At 35.3% G+C, this 20,162-nt stretch overlaps 1 protein-coding gene across 2 annotated transcripts in view; it reads left to right on the forward strand.

Moving 5' to 3' along the window:
* Positions 1-20,162, forward strand: part of GOPC (golgi associated PDZ and coiled-coil motif containing) — a 42,457-nt gene that overhangs the window by 18,713 nt on the left and 3,582 nt on the right. For both annotated transcript variants that reach the window (XM_020971620.2, XM_020971621.2), the window contains 5 exons: positions 8,306-8,481; positions 9,720-9,885; positions 11,980-12,075; positions 13,158-13,322; positions 19,716-19,896. In XM_020971620.2, coding sequence (XP_020827279.1) covers positions 8,306-8,481; positions 9,720-9,885; positions 11,980-12,075; positions 13,158-13,322; positions 19,716-19,896 — 784 coding nt within the window. The remainder of the gene's footprint in view (positions 1-8,305; positions 8,482-9,719; positions 9,886-11,979; positions 12,076-13,157; positions 13,323-19,715; positions 19,897-20,162) is intronic.

Here is a 20,162-nt window from a genome sequence, read left to right on the forward strand (position 1 = left end):
ATTGAGTAGGCTGTGGGGACCAAGGGTCCTTCACCTTCAAGGCAAGAAATGAAGAAAAATATTAAGAATCTTTGTCAGGAATTAGTGAGAGTGGCACTAAATCACATATAGCTGTTCCTAAATCTAGTCATATGTCTTTTTCAAAATAGTATTTAGAATTGTGTCTTTAAACAATTTGTTTAGTTTTGATTTACTTTTTATAAGTGTGTGTGTGTGTGTGTGTGTGTAGAGGGCAGAGGATTTGCAATGGTTTGTCTGCCCCATACACACTTGAAGCCTGACTCTTGCACCTAGTGTAGTGATTGGCTTGCCTGTATTCAGGTTGCAAAATACAGGTTATCTGAAAATTGTGTGAATTTCCTCTGCTTGGATATACCCCCCCCTCCCCCCAGGCAGCTGTAATCTTTTTGATTTTTTGCTAAATCCTAGGAAATTACTTGAGGCAAAAGTTGAATGACTTTTCTAGGGTCACTCAGCTAGTAAATGTAACACATAGAATATGCAACTGCAAGCTATGTTAGGTACAACATAATACTCAAGGAAAATTTTGTTTTCTGAGCATTGAACTTATAAACATGTAGGATATATAAGTACATAGAAAATTCTACTACCACCTGAGATAATATGGAAGCAAGATGAGGCATATGGATAAAATTCATATTTAAATTCTATTGAACTTTTAAAAACACATTTTTGGATATATTTTACCTTAAGGAAACATTTTTCTAAATGTAAACTCTGGAAATTGATGGAGTCAGGGGATGGAGAATCTGCGGCCTCGAGGACCTTTGAATCCAAACTTTGCAGAACAAATCCCCTTAATAAAAGGATGTCTTCTGTGAAACTTGAACTCAGTCAAAAGGCCTCACCCGAGCACCTAGAAGGCCACATGTGGCCTTAAGTTTGCAGGTTCCCCACCCATATACTACAGCCAACGTGGACAGAAAGGGGAAGTAGTAATTGAGGAAAGGAAATAGGTAAACAGATTACTAGTCTTACATAAAGATATTAATTAGTGTTGATGGGGGGCTTCAATCTGGAAATCTGTTGGATCTCCCTGCCAAAAGCAGAGAAGCTGATGATTTCTTGACTTGCCTTAATGATGTTATCTTATCCTTCAGTTGATGGAAATTTCATTCTGTTTCTAATTCTCATCAATGAAGAGAAATTGATTTTCTTAGGATGGAAATGATGGAAAATTGGTAGAAATTGACCATTCTGTCTTAGAGTTGGTGATTGCAAAGGAAAGGAAAGCTGGGAATAGTCTGCTTTGTGCTCTAGAGTTTATGAGATCTCAGAAAGTTCAGAAAACTGGTAGGTCGTAATTCTTTAGGGAAAGTTAGCCCAGGAGGGATATGAGACTTCAGAATAAAATAGGGAAGACAAGAGAAACCAATACAATAAGGAAGAAAAGGCAAGTTGTTTAAAGACAATAGTGTAGATACATGGGAAACTTACCAATCACTGCATATTTTTTAAAGACTTACATAAAAGATGGAAGCAAGGGCATGTTACATACAGATGATGTCCTTTTTTTTTTTTAAATGGCATAAACCTGTAAGGAGTGCTAGAAGTTCAAAATGAATTGAGATCAGTGAGAAAAATTAAGGAGAACAAAAAGGATTATAGATATATACCTAGAAGGGACCTCTGGGGTCATCTAGGCCAACCCTGTTGTTTTACAGGTGAAGAACTGGACCCTTAGGAATTTAAAAGATCTAATCAAGGTCTTGAATAGTGGAAATCAGAGGCTTGTTTTGAACTGATTATCTTTAGACTTCAAAACCGGTATTATTTCCACTATGTCACAAAAGGTTGATTTGTTTTACTTTATATTAAGGAAAAAAAGATTTGAAACTGGATGGGACTAAGGATGAATGGAGGCAATAATAATTGCCTACAGAGAGAAGACTGAGTTGCTCAACTCTTATTTTGCTTTTGTCTTTTTGTTCAAGGAAAATAATCTTTAGACTGAAAAGGAAAAAAGAAAAATGGCTAATAGGGAGTTGATAGAAAAGAGTAGTGGTAGTAAGACAGTACTCGGCTGCCCTTGATAAATTCAAGTCAGCAGACACCAGTGAGCTACATCACAGGATACTTAAACATTTGGCCAGTAATAGAATGATAGAGATATAACAGAATTGGAGAAGAGCAAGTGTCCCAATTTTTTTTTGTTTTGTTTTGTTTTTAATGGAAGAAAGTCAGCAAACCATAGGCCATGAACTTGACTTCATCCTAGTAATCATCTGGAAAAATGGTGTGGGAGGGGAGGGTTTGAGTCAGGCTGTGAAGGACTTTATTTTTTTTTTAATTAAAATCTTTTGTTTTCATATTACCTTCATTTCTAAATATGTCCCTCCCTTCCCTAGAGAGTGATTCCTTGTAAGATAGAATAAAAAAGAAAGAGATAGGGAAGGAAAGTAGTTCAGCAGAACTAACAACACATCAACTAAGTCTGATGGTATATGCATTGTAGAACACATTATTAAAGGAGTGGTTCATACTTGCCTAGAAAATGGTGGTAACAAAGAGCCAGCATGACTTCATAAAGAGTGAGTCATGCCCCACTAACCCTGTTTCCTTTTTTGGCACTAATTCTGGTAACCAGGGAAATACTATAACATAGGCTGTCTAAATTTTAGTAGAATATTTAATAATGTCTTTATTCTTACTCTTGTAGTCAAGATGGAGAGTTGTGGGCTAGGTAATAGTATACTTAGGTGGATTTGGAACTAGTTGAATGGCAGAACTCCAAGAGTAGTCATTTACTAACGTCGTTCAATATCAACTTGAAAGGAGATATTTTAGTAAATGTCCCAGAAATCTATGTTTGATCTTGTGCTATTTGCCATTTTTATCATTGAGTTAGATAAAAGTATAGAAAGTATGCTTATCAAATTTTCAGATGACACAAATCTGAGAAGGATAACTCATGAGATTAAAGACCCTATATTCAAAGATATCTTGAAAGGCTAGAACATAAAAATGAATTAAGAGGAAATTTAATAGAAGTACATAAGAAATCTTAGGTTAAATAATATTTGGGTTAAAAAAATCAACTGCGTATGTGCAAGATTAAGGCAGCACAGCATTTTCTCTGAAAAAGAGCTACAACTTTTAGTGAACTACAGGCTCGACCTGAATTAGGTAGCAGTCTCTAGAAAAAAAGTTGGTCTTCTTCCTTGCCCAGGCTTAACCCATCCACCTTTGCCACTGATCCTGTCCACTTCCCATTTTATGTGAGGTTTTGCTTCTTCAGGCACCCTCTCAGTTCATATATTTCCAATCTTTTCACTTCTACTGACTTCTTCACCTTGGCCTATAAACATTCTTTTGAATCTGAGAGAGGGGCAGGGGAGAGGGAGAGAATGGAAAGAGAGATGGAAAGAAATTCTTTATTTTGATCTTTCTTCCTGACTTAAACTATCATTCTTCCTCTCTCTTTTCTATCCTTTACTGCTAGATTCCCAGAAGGAATAATCTATATTCCGTGTTTCCACTTCCTCACTACTCACTCATCAGTCTGTTGCATTTTTATCTAGTCTCTCTTAAGCTTGTCCCCCATTACCACCTGCCTTTTGAACATTTCAAAGTTGGTGTCACATAGACATATCAAACTGCCTGTGTTCCCCCCCTCCAAAAAAAAGCTTTCCCCTCCAGACATCCTCCTATTAATGAAACCACCATGCTTTTTAGTCTCCTAAATTTCCAAAATGACATTATCCTTGGCTCCTTTCTCTCACCTCACATATTCATTTAGTGGCCAAACTTTCTCATTTCTAGCTCCATAAATTTCTTGTGTAAATCCCTTTCTCTCCACAAAGTCACCAGGCCTACTTTACTTCTCACCTGGGCTGCTTCATAGCCTTCTAATTGATCTCCTTCCGTGTTCTCTCTAACCCATCCTCCACACCATTGCCAAAGTGATTTTTTTCTTTAAGTAGGCCTGCCTACTCAATAAATTCCAGTGGCTGCCTGTTACTTCTAAGATCAAATAAGAAATCTGTTTAGCATTTAAAGTCTTTTGTACTGTGACCACAGCCTGCTTTTCCAGGCTTTTCATATATTATTTCTTCTGCCTGCACTCTTCAGTCTATCCAGACTGCTGCTCCCCTTGTTGTTCCTCATCAATCAGACATGACCCTTGATGTTCTTTCTCTGCTTTTGTTTTGCGTGTTCCTCAAACCTAGAAAGTACTTCCTCTTTCTTTCTACCCTTTGAATCCCTTGCTTGCTTCAAAGTCAGTTTAAGTATCACTTTTTATATGAAACCTTTCTTGATCCCCCAGTTACTTAGTACCCTCCTTCCCAAATTTACTTTATATTTGTATATATTATATTTGCATTTGTATTTATTTTGTATATTTTCTGTATATATTTATGTCTTCCTTGAGAGCAAGATCTGTTTCATTTTGTACTTAAAGCACTGCTTGTTAGGCATCTAATCAATACTTGTAAATTGATTGATCTGTCTCCAGTGCCCACCTTTCTATTTTTTGGCTAGGCAGTGGGGTTAAGTGACTTGCCCAGGGTCACACAGCTAGTAAGTGTTATGTATCTGAGGCCAAATTTGAACTTGGGTCCTCCTGAATCCAGGGCCAGTGCACCACCTAGCTGCCCCTAGTGTTCAACATTGTAATGCAACTCCTCTCTCTAAAGTCATTTCTGACCTTTTACTACCAGATCCAGTGGCTGTATTTTCTCAGTCTTCATGTGTCTTGACTTCTGTGTATCATGTGACACACTATCTCTCCCCCCTTTTTTTAAATATTTATTTACTCTGTCTTCCCTTCACTTTTTTACTTACACCATCATGATTTTCATACCTATCCTGACTACTTTCTCTGTTACTTTCAACTGGCTCTTCATCTTTCTGTCCCTTAAATATGAATTTCTTCCAAGGTTCTGTCCTTGGTCCTTTTTTTCTGCATGTACTCTATTGAATACGTAGAGTCTATCCCTTAGTGAGTTTATCAATACTACTTGCAACTTTGATTTGTCACCTCTGTGGAGATGATTCTTTATATAGTGGGCCACCTAGGTGTCTTTGTTTTGGTATTAACCCCAGTAGCTGTCAAGCTTTAGGTTCCCCAGAATCCATTTTGGGATAGAAGCTTTAGAGGATACTTTGACTCCTCATTCAGACTCTCTGGATCTATAAGTGAGAGTCCAGAAAAGGGTGATCAGAGTTTGAGGAAGATCATAGAACCATAAATTTAGAGCTAGAAGGGATCTGAAAGTTTGGGACAAGGAAAAAAAAAGTATAGTCAAGCAAAATAGGTTTCTACATATTCCATGTCCAAAAGGAAACACACCTGTGTCTCATTTGCACTGTAAATCTTTCACCTCTCTCACAGGAGGTGGGTAACAGGTTTCATCATTAGTCCTCTGACATTATGGTCGGTCATTATGCTGATCAGAGTTCCTAAGTCTTTCAGAGTTGTTTGTCTTTATAATATTATCATTGTATAAATTGTTCTACTTCTGTTCATATCACTCTGTATCAGTTCACATAAGTCTTTCCAGGTTTTGCTGAAATCATCCATGCCTTTATCATTTTTTACAGCACAATAGTAGTCTATTACATTTATATATCATTGTTCAGCCAGTTGATAACCACCACCTCATATTCCTATTCTGTGCCACTTCAGAGCTATAAATATTTTTGTATATCCTTAGTTTGTTATGCTTAGAACCAATACCTCCTTTAATCTCCCCTCTCTCTAATACCCCTTCCTTCTTCATTCTCCCTTCTCCCTTTCCCACTTACTTTCCTGTTAAATGAAATGTACTCAGTTCTGTGTGTGTGTGTGTGTGTGTGTGTGTGTGTGTGTGTGTAGGTGTATTCTTTCCTCTTTAGACCAGTTCAGATGAAAGTGATGTTCAAGTGTCATTTGTTCCTTTCTTCCTCCATGTTTTTATAGACTTCTACTTGTGCATCCCTATTATGAGATAACTTTCCCAAACATTCGGGTCTGTCTCAAAAATCTCTGTCTTCCTCAACAGTAAAATGAAGATAATAGCACCTGCCTGCCAGGGTTGTTGTGAGAATCAAATGAGATGATATTTATAAAGCCGTTGCACAATGCCTAACGTATAGTAGGTGTTTAATAAATACTTGTTTCCTTCATTCATTCTTACCCTGTGTCCATGCCCTATCCCAGTATATTCCTCTTCCCCTCAATTTCCATTCTTCTTCTAAAGTTGTCAAGATAAAACAAAATCAGTCCTTGTTCTGTCCTCAGGACAGAGATCTTCTAATTAGATTCCCCCTGTGATCCTTGATGATGAAGAGTGATTAGAGGAGACACATGTATTATTTCCCTCTATTAGAAAATAAGCATTTAATCTTTTTTCTTAGTCCCTTATGACTGTTCAGTTGTATTTACATTTTTTATGTCTCTTTTAACTCCTGTGTTTGGTTTTTTTTGTTTTTTAGAGACAGTCAGGGTTAAGTGACTTGCCAAGGGTCACACAGCTAGTAAATCTCTGAAGCTGGATTTGAACTCAGGTCCTCCTGTCTCTGAGTCTGGTGCTGTACATACTGTGCCACCTGGCTGCCCCATTTACTCCTGTATTTGAACTTCAAAGTTTCTACATAGCTTTGCCTTTTCATCAGGGATTCTTGAAAAGCCCTTTTTTTAAAATTAAAGATCCATTTTCCCTCCATATGATTATACTCAGTTATATATAACTTGAGTTATTCTTGGCTGTAAGCTTATACTCTTTACCTTCTGCTATATAGTATTCCACACTCTCAACTGGTAATAGCTATTATTATCATCCCCATATTACAGAGGAAGAAACATACTCGGAGTTTGTCACTTACCCTTTGGTTACATATCTGTAGTAAGCATCTGAGGTGACATTTGAATCTAGGTTTTCCTGACTGCAAATCCAATTAGTCCACTATCCTATGTTGCTTCTCCTCATACCTTTGATTTTAATTAAAACAAACTTAATTTTACAAATATATGACTCATTTGGGTAGATTAAACTTTTATATTAATTTTTTTTTTACTTTTCCTATTCATACTTTCTAGCAATTTCATTTTATTTACTAAATTTGCTAAATGAGAGGCAGAATTCAAGTCAACGTGCTATTTTATTTGCAGTTTTGGATACAGGCCTGGTGGTGTTATTAGATTATTTTTAGACCTATGGGTTTAATCTATCCTTACTGTTATTGTTCTTTATTGCATAGTTATTTGTGAGATGACTAACGTACTAGCCTTCTTTTCAACCTCCCACTCTTTTTCTTTTGAAGTTTACCTAAATTCATAATTGAAGCAGATTCTATTATTTTATTCTTTCAGTTTTTCTCTTCTGGAACTTAACATGGTTATAATTTAAAATTAAGCTTTTTTTTTTCTTAAACACTTGTTCAAGTTTCTACTAAGATAGTATTTGAATGTTCTGCCATTTATTTTCTGAAACATTTCCTAGTATTGGGAAAGCAATTTCTTTTTTCTTTTTTTTTTTTTTTTTTGGCGAGGCAATTTGGGTTAAGTGACTTGCCCAGAGCCACATAGCTAGTAAGTGTCATGTGTCTGAGATTGGATTTGAACTCAGGTCCTCCTGAATCTAGGGCCAGTGCTCTATCCATTGCACCACCTACTGCCCCAAGCCATTTCTTAAAAATGGAATCTTTTTTATGCTTTCACAGCTAAGTCAAATGATTGTTTAAAAAATATACTGAATGAATATAATTTTTGTGCATTTGTGTTTTTTTGTAAAAGAAATTGTAGCAGGTCAACTGAACAAAGCATGGCATAGCATTTTATTAGGCTGATCACATCAGGATCTAAGCATGTTGAAATCCTTAGGTTTTCTGTTTGAATTAATGAATTATTTTGCCTTAGGGGAAGATGATGTGGTGATTTAGGGAAATTTAATTGAATATGAAAGTGTGACCTATGTTGAAAAGAAATATTACTTATGGTATTATAATTCATTTTGTAGGAAATGAATGACATTTTATTTTGCATACATACTGTTTATTAACTGTCCAATATATAGCGGCTAGAAAGCCAACCTGGGTTAGGGAGACTTGAGTTCAGGTTCCTCTTCTGACACACAGAGACTTTATGACCCTGAGCAAATCACTTAACTTCTTAGCATTGTAGGGAATGCTTTAAGACTCTATGCTGTATAGCCAAGGAAATTTCCTTGCTTGGAGTTGCCTACACAGATGAAATTACATCCAGTCCAAAATAGATGGTTGGTTTATATTTTTTGTCTTTGCTAAGGAATATAGGATGCTATTACTGTACTATCAGTAAATTGTATTTTAAAAATTATGTTAGGAGAGAGAGCTTGAAGCAAACAAAAAAGAAAAAATGAAAGAAGCTCAACTTGAAGCTGAGGTGAAGTTATTAAGAAAGGAGAATGAAGCCCTTCGTAGACACATAGCAGTTCTCCAGGCGGAAGTTTATGGGGCAAGACTGGCAGCCAAGTACTTGGATAAAGAATTAGCAGGAAGGTGGGTAAAAGTAGATTCCTGTACATTTTCAAGTGTGGATGGGGTTTTGATATTTAAGAATGTAAATGGATATTCAGTGAGATCTTTTCTATATTAACATATATTTGTTAGTTAGATAATTTCTTATGATAAATGAGAATAGAACAGTAACCTCTACCCTAAGAGAAATTTTACAGTTAGATAAAACCTAATTTTAAGAACTTAATATTGGTGAGATATTGGAATTCATTGGAAAGGGCTTAGAATTAATGTGTTTAGCCATTAGATGGGCAGTATAATAAAATAGAGAGCTGGCCTTAGACTCAGTAAGTCTTGGGTTAAGTCCTATCTGACACTGCAGGGTCTGTGATCCTGGGCAAGTCACTTTACCTGTAGTACTCTAGGTAATTATCTAAGACTATAGATACAATTATAGGTACAGAACAATTATTGATCCCTGTTGGCAGAGGAAGTTTCCTCATCAGGAGTTCCTTTTCCTAAGGATAGCTATAAAGAGGTACATAAATAGCAGTTTCTTTTCACTTTTTTGGACTCCTGCAGTAGCCCTGTCATTGGTCTCCCCAATCTGTATCTCACCACTGCCACTCTCCTACCTAAAGACCTTATTAAAACTCTCTCAATTTGCTTATAGTATCAACTTCAAAATCTTCTTCATCTTGGAATTAAAGTCCTCCAAAATTTCATCCCGCTTTATGGAGCCAGCCTTCCCATCCACCATTCTACAAGAAGTTCCTCCTGATACTTACTGACAGTCACACTTTATTACATATCTATTGCACGTAGTGTGTTCATTCCCATACTTGTGTTTTTTTCTCAGATTGTTTCCCTTACCTAGAACTTCCCAGATTATTTCCCTTGCCTGGAACTGCCCCCAGCTTCTGCTGTCTAAACCTGTCTTATGTTCCACTTCTTTCACGAAGCTTGACAAATCTTGCCAATGTGAATTTCTCCTCATGATGTCAAATCCTTAGTTTTTGGACCGTGTACTTTGATACTTTATTATGTTGAAATATTATTACTTAATTTATTAAATATTTATTGAGTATTACTTTATATTTTGTGTTATTCTCTCATTATTTTATGTGAGTACTTGTCTTCCCAACAAGATTCCAAGATCCATGAGGGCAAGGGCCATGTTATATTTCTCTCTTATGTTTCTTATGGCATTTTAGCATGGTGCTAGGCATATAGATAAACTGGATTAATTTAATTTCCTTTTTTTTCTTTTAAATAAAAAGAGTCCAACAGATCCAGTTACTGGGTCGAGATATGAAAGGGCCTGCTCATGACAAACTTTGGAACCAACTAGAAGCTGAAATTCATCTGCATCGTCACAAAACAGTTATTAGAGCCTGCAGAGGACGTAATGACCTGAAACGATCAATGCAAGCACCACCAGGACATGTATGTTTTTGAATCCTCTTGTAACCAGCCTTTTCTTCTATTATAATCTGTTGTGTTTAGTAGTCCCACCTTTAATTTTAATTTTAATCTCTTCAGGAAAAATCTGTTCATTAAATCTACAATAAAAGACCTTAAATTTATTCATCTGATTTGTAAAATCATTTAAAAAATATGACAGCTTATAAAGATTTTACCAGTCCTTGGAATACCTGCCACTTATCATGGTACTTTAGAAAGTGGTGATCAGTAATACTATGGATCATATTTCTAATTCTTCCTTATTCCTGATTAGGCCTGACCTAATCAAGCAAGTTGGTCTAATGGGTATATTTGATTACATTTGCTATCCATAAGTCAGTCATCAATATAGTAAATAAAATTAATTAAGTAAGCAATAAAGTATAATATATTGCAAACAATCTTTATTAATATATGTGTATATATATAAATATATATATATGTATATATATATGTTTGTGTGTGTGTGTGTGTGTGTGTGTGTGTGTATATATATATATATATACATATATATATATATATATATATATATATAAAAAATGGGTATCTAGGTGACTCGGTGGAAGAATATGGGCCTAGAGTCAGAAAGATCTGAGTTCAGATCCAGCCTTAGATATTTGCTAGCTGTGTGACCCTGGGCAAGTCATTTAACCCAGTTTGTCTCAGTTTCCTAATATGTAAAATGAGCTGGAAAAGGAAATGGCAAACCATTCTAGTATCTTTGCCAAGAAAATGCCAAATGGGGACATAAGAATCAGACAGGACTGAAATGACTGAACAACAATGTACATTATGTAGATAGAAACAGTTTTATAAAAATTTTAAGAATGATTTGGTTACCAGATTTGAAACACAGATTCTGGGATAATACTACCACTTATCTGATCTTGAGTTAATGAGGATAGATTCTGAGATGTATATAGAGTAATCTGCTTTCATCACTACAACTGTATTCCTTGGTTTTATTTCCCGTTCAGGTAAATCCAAATCAAATCCCATTACAACAGCTGTGCTTAAAGAAAAAAAATCTAACTCTTATGAAATTATTTCTTTTCCATTTTGGTTCATCCAGGCATTTTATATTTGCAAGATGATAGTTCCAAGACAGTGAAATAATTTATATGCCTCCATAAAACTCATTTTTACCCACAGTTAATGAATACATAGTATCCTGCTGATAATACCCTTTGTTGCTGTTGTCTTTTCCACTGTTAGTGAGCACTCTTCCCTAACTTTTTGGCATTAGAAGTGAATGTGAGTGGCACTTTGTAAAAAATTGTGAGAGGTGGTGGTGGGGCATGAATGTGTAATAAGAAATGGTCTACACAGTATAAAATCATACAGTAGTCTTTTTTTTTTTTTTGGCAAGGCAATCAGGGTAAGTGACTTGCCCAGGGTCACGCAGCTAGTAAGTGTTAACTGTCTGATCTGAGAGCGGATTTGAACTCAGGTCCTCCTGCTCCAGAGCTGGTGCTCTATCCGCTGTGCCACCTAGCTGCCCCTCATACAATAAAGAGTCTTTTATTAGCTCCTTTACTCCTTTCCAAACTAAACATAGCAATCCTATACTAGGAAGTAGGATTCTTCGATTCATATTGCAGGATGGCATGCAGGATAATCACCTTTCTTTGTTTAGTCTAATTTTTTTCTTACTATTAAAGTTGAGTGAGGATAGAAAAACTGGGGCAAGAAAGAGAATGGTAGTATATGTCTTTCCCTGAGGGTGCAGGAATGTGAGTATCCAGAGTGGAAAGCCTTGCATTTCTTCTTTACTTGCTGAGCCTTAGAGTGAAAATAATTTATTAGTCATTTAACTGACAGTTTAAGTCTGAAATGGATAGTTCAAAAATATATGAATTGTCATTGTATTTTAAGTGAAGGTGTCCTGTTTTATTTTCTATGGCTTTTTATTTACCCCTTTGTTCATAACAACTATTTTTTGACAACTTTTAACTTCCCCCAAAATTAAGATTTCTAAACAAAGGCTATGTGGTAGTATTGAATAAGTTAACATATTTTAGTAAAATTATATTCAATAAGCCTAATTTAACTTAAAAAATTTTTTGTTTTAACTAGGATCAGGATTCCTTAAAGAAAAGTCAAGGTGTTGGTCCAATCAGAAAGGTCCTTCTCCTTAAAGAAGATCATGAAGGACTTGGCATTTCAATTACAGTAAGAAGTAGTGCTTTTTCTTTTTTTTGTTTATTATGATAATTCTTGCTTCAGGGAATAAAGTGCTGAATGAATTAACTCTTTGAAAGTAATTTAAGTTTACCCCCTTTAAATGCCAAAATTGATTCTTAAAGATTTTAACTATTTTTTTTATTTAAATCTTACCTCTCATAGTAAACAATGTATCCTACATTAATTTAACTTTTTTTTGATGGTTCAAGATCATTATAAATTTCATTATGAGTTTAAATAAAAATAATACCCTGAAATAGATGTCAAGCACTACATGGCTACACTAAGTGGGCCTATTAATGTGGTGGATTTTTTGTTTTGTTTAGGTTTTGGGTTTTAAGATCCACTTGTTGTCATCTGTCATTGCTTTCTGCCTATTAGTTCTTAATCTTTTACTTTAGTTTACACATGTCCTAGTTGAGAGGCCAGTGGGTTGTACCATCTCCTTTTTGATAATGGACTTTATGACAGCTTTGTGGCTTAGAAGGCCTGAGACCTTAGTTCTGAGCCTTTTAAGGATAATTAAGGTTTTACTAATCTTTTAATTTCATTTTCATTTGATGAAGGAATTATACATATTCATTTACTTACGGGTTCTATCTAATAGTGACTGTAAATGTAAACATTAATTTGGCTGTTTAAATATTAATTTGACATCAGTTCTTTTGTGTAAGATAAAATTAGTGCCCTATGCATTTGTAGTATGGATTTTTCAATTGTGGAAATTTGCTTTTAAAATTATAAGAGGTCTTTTAAACAAAAATAGAAATTTTTTTTTAAATCTTTTTTTCTCCTAAGTGACTTTTTGGTGGTTGGTGTAAAAAAGTATTGCAGTTTGTTTATTGATGAAAGAATTTTATTTTTGTTCTCAGAGATTTTATATGTTCTGCATGAATATAGCCTTGGATAGTTAATGTTAGAAATGATCATCTTTTAGTAGAAAATAGCTTTTGAAAATTCCTTAGTTTTTATGAAAATGCTTTTATGATTTTTTTTAAATGTAAAATTAACTTGATCATTTTGGCTGTGACTGTAACTTATTAATTAAATTATTTCTTCCATATTGATAGGGTGGAAAGGAACATGGTGTTCCAATTCTCATCTCTGAAATCCATCCTGGACAACCTGCTGATCGTTGTGGAGGGCTGCATGTTGGAGATGCCATTCTGGCAGTCAATGGAGTTAACCTGAGAGATGCTAAGCATAAAGAAGCTGTAACTATTCTTTCCCAGCAGGTAAGTTCACTGGTGCCTGGATGAATACTTATAAGCCAAAAATATAGGCTTTTTTTCTTTGCTGTAAATCCTCTCAGGTATCAAGATATTGATTTGATTTCACTGTTGAAGTTCTGGGACTCTTCTAAATGACCATTTAGTCAGACTTACACTAAAGGAAACTTTATGAAACAATGCAGTGAAATTAAAATGATCAAGCTTTTCTCCAGAGAACTGATATGAGTGAATGTACCTCCCTCCCTTCTTTGAAGAGGTGGGGGGACTAGGAGTGTGGAACACTACATATAATGATGTACTTGGTTTGATGTGTTGATTAGTTTTCTTGAGTTTTTTTTCCTCTTTTTTTATTTTTTTGTTGTAAGTGATGGCTCTCTTCAAGGAGAGGTGGATGTATTGGGAAATGTAGGCAATATGAAAACAAAAAGTGTCAACAAAATATTTTAAAGGAAAATCTTCTTTTTCTCCAAATTATCTAACAAGAGACCTAGATTAGATTAGCAGCTGATTCTGAAGTATATGAAGTATATTTTAAGCATGAATAAAGCCATATATAAATGTAAAATATTATAGAAAACACAAACTAGACAAAGATTTATTTATTTCTAAAGAATTTCAACATCATTAGAGAGGCTTATTTTCAGATGCTGGTTCCAGGTGATGGTATGAGTGGGGGAAGGGGAGAGCAAACAACTCAAGAAACTCTTTTCTCAAGCAGAAGGTGTAATCTAAACACCCCTCTAAGTTGAAATTACATATTCTTGAAGTACTGTAAGATCCTTAAGGTCAAGTGCTTGTTTCACTTTTGTATTTGTATCCTCAGTGCCTAACGGTGCCAGATTCATAGTAGTCACTTAAGTGCTTCTTTATTGACTAAGGGTAAGGATGTGTACTAGATGGTGTAAAATGTCAGGACTGACATCTGAAATGCTTGTTAGGATCTGTGTTTTTGGTTTGCTAAAATTCCATTTGACCAGTTTTGTTGTCTACATGTGGTTAGTTTATATTTGCTTAGAATCTCTCGTTGAAGGGCCCAGTATAGCAGGTGAATCTCTTTTCTAGTCGGCTAGCCGTAGCCTGCACATCTAATTAGAGTCAGCCAAACTTGTAAATGAATGCGGTCACAAAGGGTTTAGGCAGAACATTGTGGATGAGTCAGCATAAATCCATTAGAGTTATTGGTAAATAACTCAAAATACACATTAATGGTGGGTTGGTATTTTCCTTTCTTTCTATCCTGTAAAACTTGTTCTATGGTAGCACAGTTCAGTGGCCTAGGCAGTAGCCTAAGAACCTAGCAGTTCATAGTTGTGATCCAGGCTATGTAGTTAACTAACTTTCCTTAATTGGCAGTTCTTTTTAATAACTTATAAAACAGAAGCTTATTTTACATTTAAAACATTTGATTTGTACATATTTAGGGTCATAGATTTAGAGCTGGAAGGGACCTCAAAGAATGTTCTTTGGACAAATAGAAATTTTGTTTAATAGTTTTACTGCCAAGACATGGCATCATGAAGACATTAACTGGCAAAAGTCATCCCAGAATGAGCTAGCTTGTCTTCACTGAAGCAGTGTTTACTATAACCTAGTTTGGCTGGAAAGAACATGAAGAGGGGATAACAACAGGAAACTGCTTGTATAGTGAGCTTTAGAAGAATAACTGCTGAGAGTATGAGCAGGGGGAGTGCTTCAGTGACATTGAAGCACAGTTTTAAGTAATTTGGCATAGCTGGACTGGGAATCATTATTATAATACTGGTCAAGTTATTATAGGAGTTCTCAACCTGAGATCCATGGTACCCCAAGGAGACCATGGATAGGGACTTGGTGAACTTGGTTGGGGGAAAAAATGCGTCCTTATTTTTATTAGCCTCCAACTAAAATTTAGTATTTCTTTTAATTATTCAAAACATTATTCTGAGAAGTCTGGTAAAGTAGTGCATAACACATAATAAAGGTTAGTAACATAGTGGCTAGTGATAAAAGATGAAGTTATGAGAGTTACACATTTGTATATAGTGCCCATAGCCAAGTACTTACTAGATTAAAGTCAATAAATATTTATTAAACACTTTCTCTATGCTAGGTTCAAGGAGAGCTGCAAAGGTTCATAAGACACAGGCCTTGTCTAGACCTTATGGTCTAGATGTGGGATTATTATTACATATAATTGATACAGAATAACACGATCATTGCTAGCATAGTGCCTGTAACACGATAAACATTTAATGTTTTTGCATTCATTTATGATGTGTTTAAATACAAACGTGTTCAACACACATGTTTATGTTTAACCCAAAAATATTTTTGTTATATATGATAGATGTTTGTGGCATATGATGTATGTTTAACACAAAACAATGTTACATTTGATTGGAAGGTTGAAAGAGGAAGGCTTTATGGAAGTTGGGACATTTGAATTGATCTTTAAAGAACTGGTAGGCATTCAGTAGATACTGAAGGAGTAAAAAGACATCACACTCATAAAGAACAGCATAACAAAAAACATGGAGGCAAAAAGCCTAAGATGTATTTAGGACACCAAATACTTTTGTTTAATCAGAGTATAAGTGTCTGAAGATCAATTTGGAAAGGTAGGTTGGCACTAAGTTATTCTTGAGTTTGATTTCCAGGCAGAGAAGTATACATGTTCCTTAGACAATGGGAAATAATTGAGGACTGGAACGACCAGATCTGTTTGTAAGAAGGTCAATCTGACATTATTATTAAGGATCAATTGGAGAGTGGGAACTGAGGGTGAAATAGGGAAGATCTGTTAAAAAGCTTTCAGCCAGGCAGGTGGAATTGAAGACTTCATACTACAGTATTGATAGTGGACCTAGTAAATTGGAAAATAAGTAACTCATCATAAGTGAAAGGTGAAGAATCAAAGGTAACATTAAAGTTTCAAGCATTGTGGTACTAGGTAAAATGGTAGTGCCAGTCACAAAAATAGTGAAGCAAGAGGCAAAAGCAGTTCTAGAGGAGAAATTAATCTCCAGTGTGTTGTTTGATGTACTGGAAGAACTAAGTGGTGGTATCCCGAAAATATTTTGGATATGTGGGTCTTAAAGCTCAAAAGAAAATTTAGGGTCAGAGAGATTTGGGAATCATTTATCTATGATAAGTCATTATGGAAACCATGGAAGTAAATGAGATTGTCAAGGAAAATAACTTATAGTGAAGGAAGAGAAAAGGCCTAAGAACAGAACTTTGGCAGTACTCATCTTTTCCAGTCAGGAAAACAATGAAGACCCATTGAAAGAGATGGAGAGTAGAACCTAGAAAAAAACATTGTTTCTGAAGTCAAAAGAAGGTTGGGTTTATCAGGAATAGAGGCCTGAGACTCCCTCATAGTCAAAGCATAACTTGTCTTCTCATCCTCAGCAGTTTTAAGAGATATATAGAAACTTTTGCCCCACTGTTTATAGGGTAGAATCCCTCTGTGGTCCTTGGGTGGAGTGCTTGAGTCTCCTCTCCCAGTAACACATTTTTACCCAGAGAGGTCAAAGAGATAAAGACTTTAAAAAAAAAAAGCTATTGAATTGCATTAGCAGATAGAGGACAATTGAGAGAGTAGTTTTAGTAGAGTTGTGAAGTTGGAAATTACATTGTAAGGGGTTAAGGAGGTATGGAATGATAAGGAAATAGTGAAATTGGGTGTTAACTATTCCTAGGAGTTCAGCAGTGAGAGGGAAGAAAGTACACTAATTAGATAGTATAGAAGGATCAAGATGATAGTTTGTTTATTCTTTTAACATTGGGGAGACCTGGGTATGTTTATAGGCAGATAAAAAGAGGCCAAAGAACAGGGAAAGTTTGGAAATACAGGAGCCATTTGGCTATTAGAACAAGGTCTTGGAAGGAGTTAGAGAGAATGGGATTAAGAACACAGGCAGAAGGATTAGCCTTAGTGAAAGAAAGGAATAAGCTTTGAGGAATGAAACTGAGGGAGAGTTTATGGTAGGTGTATGGTTTCAATCTTCTAAACGAAGCAAGGAATATGAGGTTAAATAATATAAGTATGGACAGCTAGGTGACACAGTGGATAGAATGCCAGACCCGGAGTCAGGAAGACCTAAGTTCAAATTTGGGCTCTCAGACACTTACTTGTTGTGTGACCCTGGGCAAGTTACTTAACCTGGTTTACCTCAGTTCCTCATCTCTAAAATGAACTGGAGAAGGAAATGGCAAACTACTCTAGTAGCTTTGCCAAGAAAACCCCAAATGGGGTCATGAAGAGTTATACAACTGAAAAATGACTGAACAAAATGAGGGATGAAGTAAAAACACATAGTTAGGAAATGTGTCTTGAGTGAGGAATAGCAAGGATGCCAGTGTCACTGGATTATAGAGTAAATGAAGGGAGATAAGATTTTAAAACTGGAAAGGTCAGAGAGGATCAAATTATGAAGATTTAAAAGCCAAAAGAGAATCTTATATTTAATCCTGGAGGTAATAGGGTGAGCCACTGGAGTTTATTGAATGGGGAGTACAGTGGGGTGACCTGGTAAGATCTGTGCTTTAGGAAGATTAGTTTAAAGGTGGGTGCTAGATAGAGTGGAGAGAGTAAAACCAGAAGGTTATTGTGTAGTCAGTAAACATTTATTAAGAGCCTGCTTTGTAGCTGACACTGTGCTAAACACTAGTGAAGCCTATGGGCCAGAACAGTGAGAACCAAGAGAAAAGGAGTATTGAAGCCAGGAAAATCTGAATTCAAATCTTCCTTCAGACACTTACTAGCTGTGTGAACCTGGGCAAGTCACCTAATCACTGCTTGCCTCTGTTTACTCATCTGTAAAATGAGTATAATAATAGCACCTGGCTCTCGGGGTTGTAAGGATAAAATATGCTATTTATAAAGTGTTTTGCAGATCTTAAAGCATTGTCAAAATTCTAGTGTTGAAAAACTTTGAAAGACTTTAGACTTGAAATGACACATTTCACCTACTTCTTGCCAGAATGGTGGCAGGATTTAAAATGCAGGATAAAATGTACATTTTTGGACATGGCCAATGTGGAGATTAGTTTTGCTGGACTGTGAATTTTGTTATGAAAAGATTTTGTTTTTCTTATTGTTTAATTGAGGATGTAACAATGGGAAGGAGAGATTATAAAGTGCTTGTCAAAATAAATTAGTAAACTTCATTAAAAAATGAAATGACCTGTTCATGATCAGGCAGCTGCTAAGTGGCAATGCTGAGACCTAAACCCAGGCTTCCTACACCTGTCACTCACAGTATTTCACTCACTGGGGACAAACCTTTTCCAAAATACGGCTGAGAAGTGTCGGCTATTGTGTGAATGATTTTATAGGCTTCTGTGGATCTATTTACAAATACTGTTCTGCAGACTAACGTGGCTAGGGTCTCTGGTTTCATTTGCCACGAAGGATATCTTTAATGATACATTAAATTGTAATTGGGAAATTCAGGTACCATTGACATGCATTTGTGCATCTCCATTGAGGAACCTCCATTAGGATCTGCTTGCTTGGCCACCGAATATCTATCCATTTTACACGTTACTTCTACCTACTCAGGTAGAGCTACAAAGTATCTCCTAATAATCACTTTAAGAATTGTAATGCTAAGACAAATGTTTTTATTTTTCTTGAATTAAATTTCCAGCTTCAAAACAAATTAACCAGTAGAGGATCAAAGTAAATATATTAACTCCACAGAAATACCCGTGTTCTATTTCATTTTTTGATCTGTTTCATTGCATTAAATTAACAACTTCAAACATTAAAATAGCCCCATTTTACATACAGTAAAATAGACATGAGATTTGCCTAGTGCAGGGATTCCTACCTCTTCTTTTATATTATGAATGCCTTGGGCAGCTTGGTGAATCCTGTGGTCCTCTTTTCAGGATGTTTTTAAATGCATGAAATAAAATGAGTAGGATTATAAAAGATTATAAAAGAAACCTATTACATTGAAATAGTATGTTTTTTAAAACAAGTTCACCTACCTCAAGTTAACTCTAAAGAGCAACATGGTAAGGGAGTATGCTAGATAAAACAATTATTTCCTCCAATTACTAGAACATGTTAAGATTTACGTGCTGATATAAAAAGAACAGAACACATCATGCATTACTTTTAAGAGGTCATCCAATAAGACAGATTCTATAGTCATTTGGACCTAGGTAGATTCTGCTTGAGGTAAATCATCATCAAGTGTGTTAATGTAAATTCTAAATGATTATAGATGAACTTTATTAGTAGACACATTAGTGTAATTCCACCCATCAGTAGAATGAAAATTAATTTTAAAGAAAAAGTTTGGAACTTACCTCTTCTCAAATGCAGTGATCCTTTAGAAATTGGAAATACTTAACTGAGAGAAACTTAAATTTCTTATTTTCTTCCTTCCCCTCCCAATTTAGAGAGGAGAGATTGAGTTTGAAGTAGTTTATGTTGCTCCTGAGGTAGATTCTGATGATGAAAACGTGGAGTATGAGGATGAGAGTGGACACCGTTATCGTTTGTATCTTGATGAATTAGAGGGAAGTGGAAATCCTGTTGCTCATCGGAAAAGTGCAAGTGGGGACTTAAAACTGTTACAAGGTAAAAGTGATTTGTTTAAGTTCCTAAAAGTAGATATTTGCCTTTTTTTAAAAGTCTTATTAATAGTTGTTTGATGACAAATGTCTTTAGTTTACTATTAGAGAAGTCAAAGGAGTAGTGTTTCTTTGCTCATATTTTATTTTATTTTAAATTGGTGGCATTGCTAAGTAACTGAATATTATTTTAGTCTTTTCAGATTGAGTCATTTGTGTAAGTTGTAATATCCCATGAAATATTTTTAAATTATGCAAAGTGTTTGCTAAATC

This window comes from Phascolarctos cinereus, unplaced genomic scaffold, assembly GCF_003287225.1.
Source record: "Phascolarctos cinereus isolate Bilbo 61053 unplaced genomic scaffold, phaCin_HiC Scaffold_5;HRSCAF=322, whole genome shotgun sequence".
Lineage (NCBI taxonomy): Eukaryota > Metazoa > Chordata > Mammalia > Diprotodontia > Phascolarctidae > Phascolarctos > Phascolarctos cinereus.